The sequence below is a fragment of the Microcaecilia unicolor genome, chromosome 3 (assembly GCF_901765095.1).
Source record: "Microcaecilia unicolor chromosome 3, aMicUni1.1, whole genome shotgun sequence".
In the NCBI taxonomy this organism is placed as follows: domain Eukaryota; kingdom Metazoa; phylum Chordata; class Amphibia; order Gymnophiona; family Siphonopidae; genus Microcaecilia; species Microcaecilia unicolor.
In genome coordinates this window covers 433,373,519-433,385,770 of record NC_044033.1, presented here as the reverse complement: position 1 = coordinate 433,385,770, position 12,252 = coordinate 433,373,519, and the positions used below count along the sequence as shown (strand labels likewise).

The 12,252-nt window shown below is 42.3% G+C and overlaps 1 protein-coding gene across 1 annotated transcript in view; it reads right to left on the bottom strand.

Moving 5' to 3' along the window:
• Nucleotides 1-12,252, bottom strand: part of NOL10 (nucleolar protein 10) — a 189,614-nt gene that overhangs the window by 92,173 nt on the left and 85,189 nt on the right. Inside the window, 1 exon segment of the mRNA XM_030198866.1 lies at nt 7,124-7,176. Coding sequence (XP_030054726.1) covers nt 7,124-7,176 — 53 coding nt within the window.

Below are 12,252 nucleotides of genomic sequence, written 5' to 3'. Positions count from 1 at the left end.
CTTGCCTGACTCCTGGTGCCTCCCTGCTTGTTGATATAGGCAACCTCCATCACATTGGATGTCATCATCTGGAGTGCTCTCCTCTGGAGCAGGGGGAAGAACTCCACCAGAGTTTAAGTGGACCATCCGGGTCTTCAGGCAGCTGAAGGTCCATGAGGCCTCTGGGGGGGGGGGGGGGGGGGGGGTAATGCCCCTGTGCCACTCTGCCCAAACAAATGAGTTCTCTAACTGAGATGACTCACATTGGTGGTCACAACTACACAGAGGCGGGTCCAGTGAACCCCCCCCCCCCCCATGTAAGAGGCAACTATGGCAGTCCCACTAGGCCAGGTGCACTGGGCCCTGAGGGGGGAAGAGGCAAACAAGTCCTGGGAGATGGGTACCCACAGTGACAAGAGGGCTGCCTGGACAGGGTCACTGCCATGGATCACAAAAGCTGGGGCAAGTCCCAGACCAATGGGACTTCCAAGTTCTACAGATTGCACTTTGGGCTTGCAGCCTGCCCTTGAGCATCTCCATGAGAAGCACTGTGCCCTAGGCTGTATTGAACTGGATCCCAGGTATTCCAAATTCTGAGAGGAAGACAAGTAGCATATTGCTCAATTCAGCACCCAGCCCAAATGCTCCAGGATGATCCAAGATGTAATCACTCTGAGTCAAAACAGACAAGCCAATTGCCCAGGTAGGGATGGTCTCTAATACTTTGGCAGTGCAAATATGCCAACAGCAAAAACAGAACAAAGCCCCTTGCAGTCACACAAACATAGCAAAGGTAACACCAAAAACGAAGCTAGATGACGTGTAAATCATACAGAAGCTTTATTCAAACATCTGAAGACTCGGCACGAAACGTGTTTCGGCCACAACAGCCTGCCTCAGTATACAAATTATAAAAATAAACACACTAAATAAAACCACACAGTTATAGAAACATAGTGATTGAAAAATGATAGTTATAAAAACACAAGTATCATAAATAAAAAAAGGATATGTAAAATATACAAAAATATATAAATGACCCAAAATACAGCAAAAAGCATATACATTACCAAAAGACACATCAATAAAACAGATCAATGAAAGAAATCTTTCAAAAGAAGGAAAAAATTAATTTAAAAATGCATTCCTCAAGCAAAATGAAATCACGCAAAATAATGGCAATCGTCGTAAAAGATATTGCAAAAGTGCTAACAAAGGCCAATCCTCCACTCTATTCCAAATAGATCACTATCAAGTAAAGAAATAAACATAATCTAAGCACTAAACAGCAGATTGAAATAAGATTGCATGGACATGAGTAGCAAGGCAAAGGAGAACATGAAAATGATACAGAATACCTTCAAAATGGAAGTTCTCAAAACACTAGCTTTCAATTCTAGCAACAGGTAAAATTGCACTTAAAGGGTAAACATAATCAGAATAACTAATCCAAAAAATATATTAAAAAAATATATAAAAACATCAATCTTCTGCCATTTGTGTTTAACTCAGAAACACATGCTAAGCCATAAAAAGCTTTTATTCCTCAAGTCTTATGGACCCTAAGTATAAAATGCAATGAAAGATCATTGTAAGTGTGTATGGGGCAATAAGACACTGTGCGTCCATCATAGCTGATACAGTGCCCACATAAAATGTTGTTGTAATTTTAATTACATCAAATGCAGTAAAAGTAAATAAAGTACGGGCTGCACACTGACCTTGAAACGTTAATGAAAACTTATACGGATGATTTAACAGTGCGGGAAAACAGCACTAAACTGCATTAGCATAGAGTCCAAAAAAACTCTAATATAGAACCCCCCCAAAATCTGTATACATATAGACTAAATAATACATTTACAAATATATTTTATCAAACAGAAAAAGTAGATATACACATCAGACCTGTAAGTAACATATCACTCTTTAAATACTGTTAATGATATGCTGACTAAAAAGCATAAAAACCACGACCACGGTGGGAACCAGATACAGAGTGTACTGGCATAATATGTATATAAAAAACAACACTAAAGTAAATGATAAAATGCCTAGCTGAAATCTGCTCTAAGCTACTAACAGAAAAAAAGGTGCAAAAGAGGTGTACAGCAGTATGCTGCAAAAAAAATACCATCTCTACATCATTATAGACCAGGTACCCCAGCCAATTAAAATAAAGATCACCTGGAGCTATAGAGAGCGGGGGGGAGTACCCCCTAAAGTTGCTGGGAGGACAAGAGGACAGATAGACCCACTCCCCCTGTGGCAAGGACCCTGTGGAGACCGAGCTATATGTCTCACCGAGTTCTCACTCATGGGCAATGACTGGGGGCTGTGGAGCTCAGATCCTTGCTCCACCAAGTCCAGTCTGTGAACATGAAACCTAGGAGCAAGACCATTAGCTTCTACGAATTGGTACGGCCTTAAGCCTGCACTGCTGGAAACTAGGCCAAGGACCAAGTACAGTAGCCTACCCAACCTACCATGGAGTTTTCCTACAGAGCACCAGTCCTTATACTGGTGATGTCACTGGGAACAGTCAGCTTTTCTACCTCCATCTGCTAACAGGAAAGGGATACAACCCAACTGTCCAAGATGATATAAAAGGATACTATGGAATTATATATTGACTCACCGACTATGTGGATAGTATCAAGCTGGTTAGATGGATTTTTGATGCAATATTATTAAAATTGTCCTGCATATAAATTACATGTGTAATTCATTAGAATGACACTTATGGGCGTAAATGCCAAAATGGTGTCCAAGTGCTATTCTGTAAATATGCATTATCTTATAGGTGGGTGTACACATAGGCAGAGTCTGAGAACTGCTGCCTCGACTTTCTTTCTTCTCAACCTATTCTTGATCCACTCCAATCTGGCTTTCGTCCCCTTCATTCAAGTGAAACAGCACTTGCTAAAGTCTCCAATGATCTATTCCTGGCTAAATCCAAAGGGCTGTATTCTATCCTCCTCCTTCTCGATCTTTCTGCTGCTTTTCATACTGTTGATCACAGCCTACTCCTTGACACGCTGTCCTCACTTGAATTTCAGAATTCTGCTCTCTCATGGTTTTCTTCTTACCTCTCACAGCGTTCTTTTAGGGTATACTCTGGTGGAACCTCCTCTTCCTCTATCCCGCTATCAGTGGGTGTACCTCAAGGATCCGTCCTAGGACCTCTCCTTTTCTCCATCTATACTTCCTCCCTTGGTGCTCTGATCTCTTCCCACGGTTTTCAGTATCACCTTTACGCTGATGACTCCCAGATCTACCTCTCCACACCAGAAATCTCGGCAGAAATCCAGTCCAAGGTATCTGCCTGCCTCTCTGACATTGCTATCTGGATGTCTCAGGGCCACCAGAAGCTCAATATGTCCAAAATTGAGCTCCTTATCTTTCCACCTAAACCAACCTCTCCCCTTCCCCCATTCTCTATTTCTGTCGACAACATGCTCATTCTTCCTGTCTCATTTGCTCGTAACTTTGGGGTCATCTTCGACTCCTCCCTCTCCTTCTTGCCTTGGGGGAGTTGGGGGGACTGGAGGTCCACCCCAAAAATATCCCTGGTGGCCAAGTGGGCAACCCTACCCCCACCTGACCTGGTGGTCTAGTGCCCCCAACCCCTCCATAACTTGCAATGATGGAGGAGGGAGTAGCACTGCCTCCTCCTTCCAGCAGCGCCTTCAAAATGGCAGTGCCCTGCCCTGTGCATCCTGGGATGCGCTGGGTAGGGTTTTCCTACCATATATGGATGCGCTGTGCAGAGCGCCACCATTTTGGAGGCGGTGCTTGAAGGAGGAGGGAGTACTATTCCCTCTTCCATTATTACAAGGTATTGGGGTGGGGGTGCGCTAGAGTTAGGATTGCCCACCGGGCCACCAGAGTTTTTTTTTTGTGTGTGTGTGTGTGTGTGTGGGGGGGGGGGGTTAGTGGGGATAGAGGTCTACCGGGCCTCCATCCCCGCGTGTCGGGAGCGGGTAGAGGGGGGGCGGGTCAGGTTGGGGTTCGGGAGCTGTCAGAGTGGAGGTCTGGAGGTTCACCAGACCTCTAGTCTTCTGTCCGACAGGGGTTAGAGGTAATGTTTGACAAGTCCAGGCTTTTTTTTTTGATAGCCTATACCTGTCGAACAGAAGTACCCCAATAATCAGAAATAATAGCGCACCCAGATTTGCATGCTATTTGATCTGACCATTGGGGCTTTATTTCTCCATGCTGTTGCTGCGCTAATTTTACAGCGCTGTTTGGAACAGCACAGAGAAGTAGATCATTGTTGCCTGAGAGAGGTCATTTGAGCACCAGAATGAGGTTTGAAATGCCTAGAGATGCAGCTGGAAAATCAGACTGAGGCTTTGAACACTCATTAGTTTAAAAGTGAACACCATCCAAAAAACCACAGGAGGCTGTTGGAGTTGGGAGGAAAGAGGGCTGCGAGCAAGTAAATAACGTCAACTGCTGAGGGTATGAGTGGGGATAGGTAGGGATGGGTGAAACATCCGTCCCCGTGCAACTTTCTACCACCAACTCTGAACGCTGTTCTTTCCAACCTGCTATACTATATACCTGGAAAAGACTGAGTCTGTGCATCTCACTCCCTCGCTGGCCTTATTCAAATCCAAACCAAAAGCACACATTGATGAGGTTTCTCTTAAAACTGAACCCCTTACTCCCCTATTCATATCCATGTTTTTAACCATTTTTCTATAATGAACTCCTTAATTCTCTTATTTATCCTTTTGGTCTGTCTAATAGATTGTTAAGCTCTATAAAGAAGGCAAATGTGTCCACCTATCAAAGAAAAGGCAAAATGTCTTCTGACGCAGTCTGGCAAACTTACTAACGAGGGCTTTAAATGAAACTCTTTCAGAATGGGTGAACGAAACACCCCTCAGATAACGAAAACTTAACACCTCTACAGAAATAAGGGAAAAACGGGTTGTTTATACTAATACCCAAAGTGTGGGAAATAAGGTTCTGGATTTGGAGGCTGTGATGGAAGAGGCTGACTTGGATTTTGCGGAACTCATGAAGACATAGTTCATAAACAACCATGACTGGAATATAGTTATACCAGTTTATAATCTAGTCAGGAACAACAGGGTACAGGAAAGGGAGGAGTAATGCTGTATGTTAAAAAATATTAATGCAATAGCATTTCAGGACTTGCAATGTAAGGATGTGGCACTATGGGTTAATTTGGAAAAGGGGAATGGAATTTCTAATTATATTGGTGTGATATACAAAGTTACTTATGAAATGTACTCCGATCTAAATAACATATTTTCTAGTGTAGACTTGGAGCAGCTGAAAAAATTTCTAGAGTCAAGCGAACAGCTGGTTTCCAATGTGTTATGCCTCTGGTTGGGGGAGATTGATTAACTGATCAGTATGGCTTCATATTTATTTTTCACACATAAGCATTGTCATACTGGGTCAGACTGAAGGTCCATCAAGCTCAGTATCCTATTTCCAACAGTGGCCAATCCAGGTCACTGCCACGGTCCCAAAAGAGTAAAAACAGATTTTATGCTGGCTTATCTTAAGAATAAGCAGTGAATTTTCCCAAATCCGTTTTATTAATGGCTTATGGACATTTCCTGTAGGAATCTGTCCAAACCCTTTTTAAACCCTGCTAAGCTATCTGCTTCTTACCACAATCTCTGGCAATGAATTCCAGAGTTTAAATTACATGTTGAATGAAGAAATATTTTCTCTGATTTGCTTTAAATTTACAACTTAGTAGTTTCATTGTGTGCCCCCTCTCTGCCTTTATTTCCTTATTTTTCACTATTTTATATTGTCTGTGCTCTTCCCCCTCTCTTTGAGGACTTCAGTTTTGCAAGTTTCATTGTTTGTTATTTCTTACTGTACGTCTAATTCCTTAGATATATTTCCTGGCAATATTTATGATATTAGATATTGAAATAAAACCTCATGGCATGTAGATTTTAGACTACAAGGCAGAATAGTAGAAGCTGTCTTACTTAAAGAGGATAAAAAGGCTGCATCTAGGGTCCATTATGCATGGCAACTGAACAGTCTGAGTTTTAACTACACATAAAGGACAAGTATAAACACGTGTCTACGCTAACAAAATATAAGTACATTTCACAGTTTTGTATTTTCAATCTAAGATTCACTGAATGGCTTCCATTTTAATCCCATACATGATTTAAGAATTCTGCTTGATCATTTGAATAGTATTTTTGTTATATAATTTTTACATTCCTTGATAAACAGAAAGGGAACTGTCATGCTCCTTTATGTTCTATCAAATAAACAATACTATGTTTATTTAAAAAAGAAATTAATTATCAGAAGATTAAATTAGAAAAAAAGGAGTATACTGAGGTTTCTGATATATAGATTCAATTACAAAAAAAAAAAACAACACAACCTCAAGCAAAGCATTTTGGTAGTGTGACAGCTTCAATAAAATAGTCTCAGGGTTTTCGCCAGAAATACAACCATCACATTTGCTGCTCAAAAGGGTCCTTTTACTAAGGTGTGCTAAAGGATTTAGGGTGCGCTAAATCCATTAGCACACCTTAGTAAAAGGACCCCATAGTGAGATTAATGAATTTACTTTGAAACAGCTTCTTCATAGCTTGATAGGAATTTAATACTTATGGGAGCTGTCTGCATATGTACTGAAGACCGAAAGTTCCAGCAGACAAACTTCCACACTATTTTGCCAAGGTGTTTCAGCTTCTGGAGAGACCTTCCATTTATATGATCATTCTTGGCCTCCCAGCTGACAAGGCTCACGTGGAAGGTAAATCTGCACAAACAAGAACTTTATGATACAATCCGGATCCCAGCTGGCAAGGTTCCAATCCATTTCCCAAAGATTGCTAAACTGTGGAATGTTATGGCAGGTCACTGAAGGACCTGGGCCGGATATGATGAGCGAATCAGATGCAGAATACTTCCTGCCAATCCAGCAGAACCCTCCAAAGCTATACTGTATGTCCAGATTCATTCATGAAATAAGTGTCTCAGTCTAAAATTCATGAGTGGCAGATTCCACTTTCACAAAACACCTAGACCACCATTGTACAAAGTCTGAAAGCAACTGCCTTTACTCCCATTTAAATCAATATTTTATGGAAACATCTGTAAATAATTTATATGGACTTACTGGAATGTAGTAGATGCTCATTTTAGGAGCTTCATTGGCAGTGAACAGCATCCCTGAAAACAAAAAGAACATGACCTTGTAAAATATTTGATAACAAATTTTGGGTTATCTTTACTTTTTTAATGTTTATAATTATTCAAGGAGAAAACCAGTCTTCTCCAAAAACACATTCTACCTCTATAGTAATCCTGCAACTTCAATATGAAAGCTGAAAGGGCTCTATATTAAAAAGAAAGCAACCATTTTGTTGCCACAAAATGATGATAAAGCAGCAGATTGACTGTTTCTTTTCTCTCTACCCTATGTTATTTGTAATTCCTTTAAGATTTTTCATTCTCTATCCCTCCAATTGAATTGTATTGTACACTGTTTGGATGGTTTGCCCATCATCCGTATATAAAATTCAATAAACCTTGAACCTATATGAAATCATTCTATCCACCCACCCAAGAGGGCCGTAAAGACCAGCCTCAAATGTGGAATTCCCCAACCTGTGCAGAAGACTGGGTATGGAGTTCAAAATAGTGATGACAGCACTTTCACCCATACTGAATCCCCTTTTCACACTGTGAAGAGGAGGAAAGTATTAGTGCAGAATATCAATCCCCTAATTCCACAATCTTGCACACACATTTTCACACTTAGCACGCAAGCTTGCATATATAAAATGGCAGTTACTATGTGTAACTTAATTGTTAAATTAGGAGCTAAATGGCACTACCAAAAATAAGTTATAATTGGAGTTAATTGGTACTGACTGGCACTAATTTGAAGTTACGTGTGTAACTCCCCTAAGTCATAATTCTAACACCTTAGCTTGTAATTCTTTTAGCTCATAACTGCTGGGGGGTGGGGGGTTAGTCATGGGAGGGTCAGGGGCTGCCCAGCACTTATGCACTAAGGGCAGAGAAAAATCAGACAGAGCATCTATTTTTATACCAGCCTTGGACATGGCATAAGTGCTCATAACTAAAGTTAGAAGATAAAATGCAGACTTATGCTAGCATTCAACTATGCACGTAATTGCCGATATAGAATTTGTGCTTAACACCTAGCATGACCTTTATAGAACTACTCTCTAAGTCACTTCTTCTGTTGCTGGAGTCCCAAGTATCATATTTGAACTATATAAATACCATGGTGTCCTCCCATGCTCCAGAACATAATGCTCCAACCCCAGGCAGCAGATGGGGATTGTGGGATTTAGGAGAGAATGAATGGGGAGGAGAATTAGGAAGGGGAGGGGAAGGGGAAAACCAAGAGGAGGGATTCTGTTCTGGGGAGGAGGAAGATCTGGAAACAGGGGGAAGGGGAGGTCAGGTGGATCTATTCATACCTGGTCTGATGCTGATACACTCACACCTGCCGCCTCCCCCCTTAAGTAACTTGAGAACCAGGCCACCTCTGCTATTTTGTGTCACCAGCCCCAAAAGGTATTTGGGGTGGGGGTGGGATGAGAGATCGTCTTGTGATAGAAAGTGGTGACAGATTTAACATGTGGTTTGAGGGGAAGAAAGAAACCATCCCATGATGGGGACTGAGCAAGGGACAAGTGTGAGAGAGTGTAGGATCAGCATCAGAACAGGGTGGAGGAGTAGCCTAGTGGTCACTGCAACAGACTGATTCTGGGGAACTGGGTTGATTCCCACTGCCGCTCCTTGTGACTCTGGGCAAGTCACTTAATCCTTCATTGCCCCAGGTACAAATAATTACCTGTATATACTATGTAAACCACTTTGAATGTAGAGGCAAAAAACACAGAACGGCGGTATATCAAGTCCCATTCCCCAGATCTCCCCCTCTCCAAGCACAATCTCTGCTCTTCGCCCTCCCCTTTCTTGCTTCTCCTTTTCCTATTTCTCTTCCCTATTCATTCCTTCCTCAATCCCCAATCTCCTACATTCCCTTCTGTTTTTTATACAACCTGAGATCCCTTCTCCCCACATTCCCTTCCTCTATTCTCCTTCTTCTTTATCAGCATCGATCACTAAAAAAGCTTTTCCCCCTAAACAAAGAACAAAATTGTCCGGCCACACAATGTCCAAAAACCACTTAAAATGCAAATCAGCATTATGTAAGCAAATCTAAGGAGGGGTCATAGGATGAAGGTAAAAGGGGGGTAAACTCAGGCATAATCTAAGGCAAATATTTTTTTATGGAAATGGTGGTGAATGCATGGAACAGTCTCCCAGTGGAGGTGGTGGAGACAAGGACTGTGTATGAATCCAAGAGAGCATGGGGTAAGCACAGATCATCTCCAAGGGAGAGGAAGAGATTGTAAAGCTTATAAGCCATTTGGTATTTATCTGCTCTCATTTTCTCTGTTTACACAACTGCATTGCAAAACTTGCCATGGAATTTTCTAACTATAGCCATGGAATCTAGCCTTGAGCTGCCTCAAGAAGCTAGGATTATGAAGCAATTATGATTATAAGTACATGAAAACAGAAAGTACCACCTTGTAGAGACTAGGGATGTAAAATATTAACTAAGTGGCGAGCACAATCTTGCTGTTTAGTCATTTAAATGTTATCTGCCAACATGTGCCAAGAACCTGCTTAAGTTGGTCCAGGACTGGTGACAGGCAGGGCCAGTACTGGGCAGCTCAGAATGCAGAGAGGATGAGAATGACGCAGCATGTTTAGCTGCTGTACTGCATTCAAGGAATGGAGGAGTGGCCTAATGGTTAGAACACCAGTCTTGGCATCTAGAGGTGCCCAGTTCAAATCCCACAGCTGCTCCTTGTGATCTTGGGCAAGTCACTTAACCCTCTTCCATTGTCTCACATACAAACTTAGATTGTGAGCCCTCCTATACCCAGTGTACCTGAATGTAACTCATAAGTACATAAGTAATGCCACACTGGGAAAAGACCAAGGGTCCATCGAGCCCAGCATCCTGTCCACGACAGCGGCCAATCCAGGCCAAGAGCACCTGTCAAGCTTCCCAAACGTACAAACATTCTATACATGTTATTCCCGGAATTGTGGATTTTTCCCAAGTCCATTTAGTAGCGGTTTATGGACTTGTCCTTTAGGAAACTGTCTAACCCCTTTTTAAACTCTGCCAAGCTAACCGCCTTTACCACGTTCTATGGCAACGAATTCCAGAGTTTAATTACGCGTTGGGTGAAGAAAATTTTTCTCCGATTTGTTTTAAATTTACTACAGTGTAGTTTCATCGCATGCCCCCTAGTCCTAGTATTTTTGGAAAGCGTGAACAGACGCTTCACATCCACCTGTTCCACTCCACTCATTATTTTATATACCTCTATCATGTCTCCCCTTAGCCGTCTCTTCTCCAAGCTGAAAAGCCCTAGCCTCCTTAGTCTTTCTTAAGCTACTACTGAAAAAGGTGAGAGCAAAAACCAAATAAATAATATATTGAAATGGTAAGAAATATGATTGATTAAAAAAGTTCCTCTATGTTTAGAAGGGTAAAACCAAAAATCATTGAAGACTGTCATCTCTTCTAGAGTATGTTATGCTACATGAAAAGTTCTTGATTTAATGACATAAGATAATTCAGTTTGTGGCTTCTGGTCACAGAATGCAGGGCTGTCCAGACAAGTCAGGTCCTTCTTGCAGTCTTGTGTGTGATCAGCCTTTGAAAGACCTCTCTTACCACCTGCCAAGTACAACGGTATAAGGCAAAACTGGGCATCTTGAGCCATTCAAAAGGTTTTGCTTATTAGAACACTGTACAACAGGGACAGGGATTCAACCCAATTCTCAGGACACTCAGCCAGTCTGGCTGTTAAGAATAGGTGGCATGATAAAAGAGGGGTTCTGTTACAGGACTGATTTCTCAACCCATATCATTGTGGATAGGCTGAAAACCTGTTCTCGGGACTGGGTTGAGAAATTAGTTCTACAACAAAACTCCTCTTATCATGACAAAATATTTATCCAAAATAAATGATGGGTTTCAGCCCAGGTTCCCATTAGGAAATTTAATCACCACTAAGCCACTGCAGGGGGTCTCCCATGTGCTGGGAGAATGAAGAGCAATGAATGAGCCAAAGGAAAATACAAAGAGTTGTTCTTTATCCTCCCGTAAGTCCAGAAGCATGGATTTGTGTTCCCCAGCCAGCAGATGGACATAGAACACAGCTTTCCAGCGATATCCTCACTATAACAGTGTGGCTACCCTGAGCTAGACATTATTCTCAGTCTCCAACAAATGGTAGTAGCTTCTAGACTGGTGCAGCAGCTCCCAGGGTTTGGCATACAGGCTGTACTCTTGACTAAGGCGTTAAACTTGACTAAGGAGTAACACTGATGTTGTTATAGACACCTGGGAACAAATGACCTGGCCAATAATACCCAACTTGCAGCGAAGAGAGCTTTGCAGGTGCTGGGGGAGGGGATTAAAATATTTGGTACAAACAGTAGCTTATTCTGAAGTAGTGCCTACTTTTGGAAAGGGAGAGAAAAGTTTACAAAAAATATCAAGAATTTCAATAGGTGGCTGAAAGCCTGGTGTCATCAAGGTTTTAGGTACCTAGAAGGATGGGGCAATACATGGGGGGGAAAAAAAAATACTATATTCTAACAATAGGCTGCTTCTCACTGTGGCAGGAAAAACAATCCTTGGTGAGAAATTCAGACAATATGTTTTTTGTTTCTAGGCGTTTAAACTAGAAGGCGGGGGGGGGGGGGGGGGGGGGGGGGGGGGGAGGCATAAGGAGGCAGGTCCCTTCCAGCTAAAGAAAAGATGTGACAGCAGTAAAGAAAGCAATGAAAACAGCAATCTTAGAAAATCACTTCTTAACAACATAGTAACGTGGAGGACCATAACCGAACGGGGCCGCCGTTACTTAACAACATAGTAACGTGGAGGACCATAATCGAACGGGGCCGGCCATCTGCAACGCCGGCCCCGTCAAACGGCGTACCCGACTGTATTATCGAAACAAGATGGCTGGCCATCTTTTGTTTTGATACTATGGTCGGGGCTGGCCAAATCTCAACATTTGGCCTGCCCTTAGAGATCGCCGGCGTTAGAGATGGCCGCCATTGGTTTTCGCCGATAATGTAAACTAATGGCGGCCATCTCAAACCCGGCCCAATCCAAGGCATTTGGTCGTGGGAGGAGCCAGCATTTGTAGTGCACTGGTCCCCCTCACA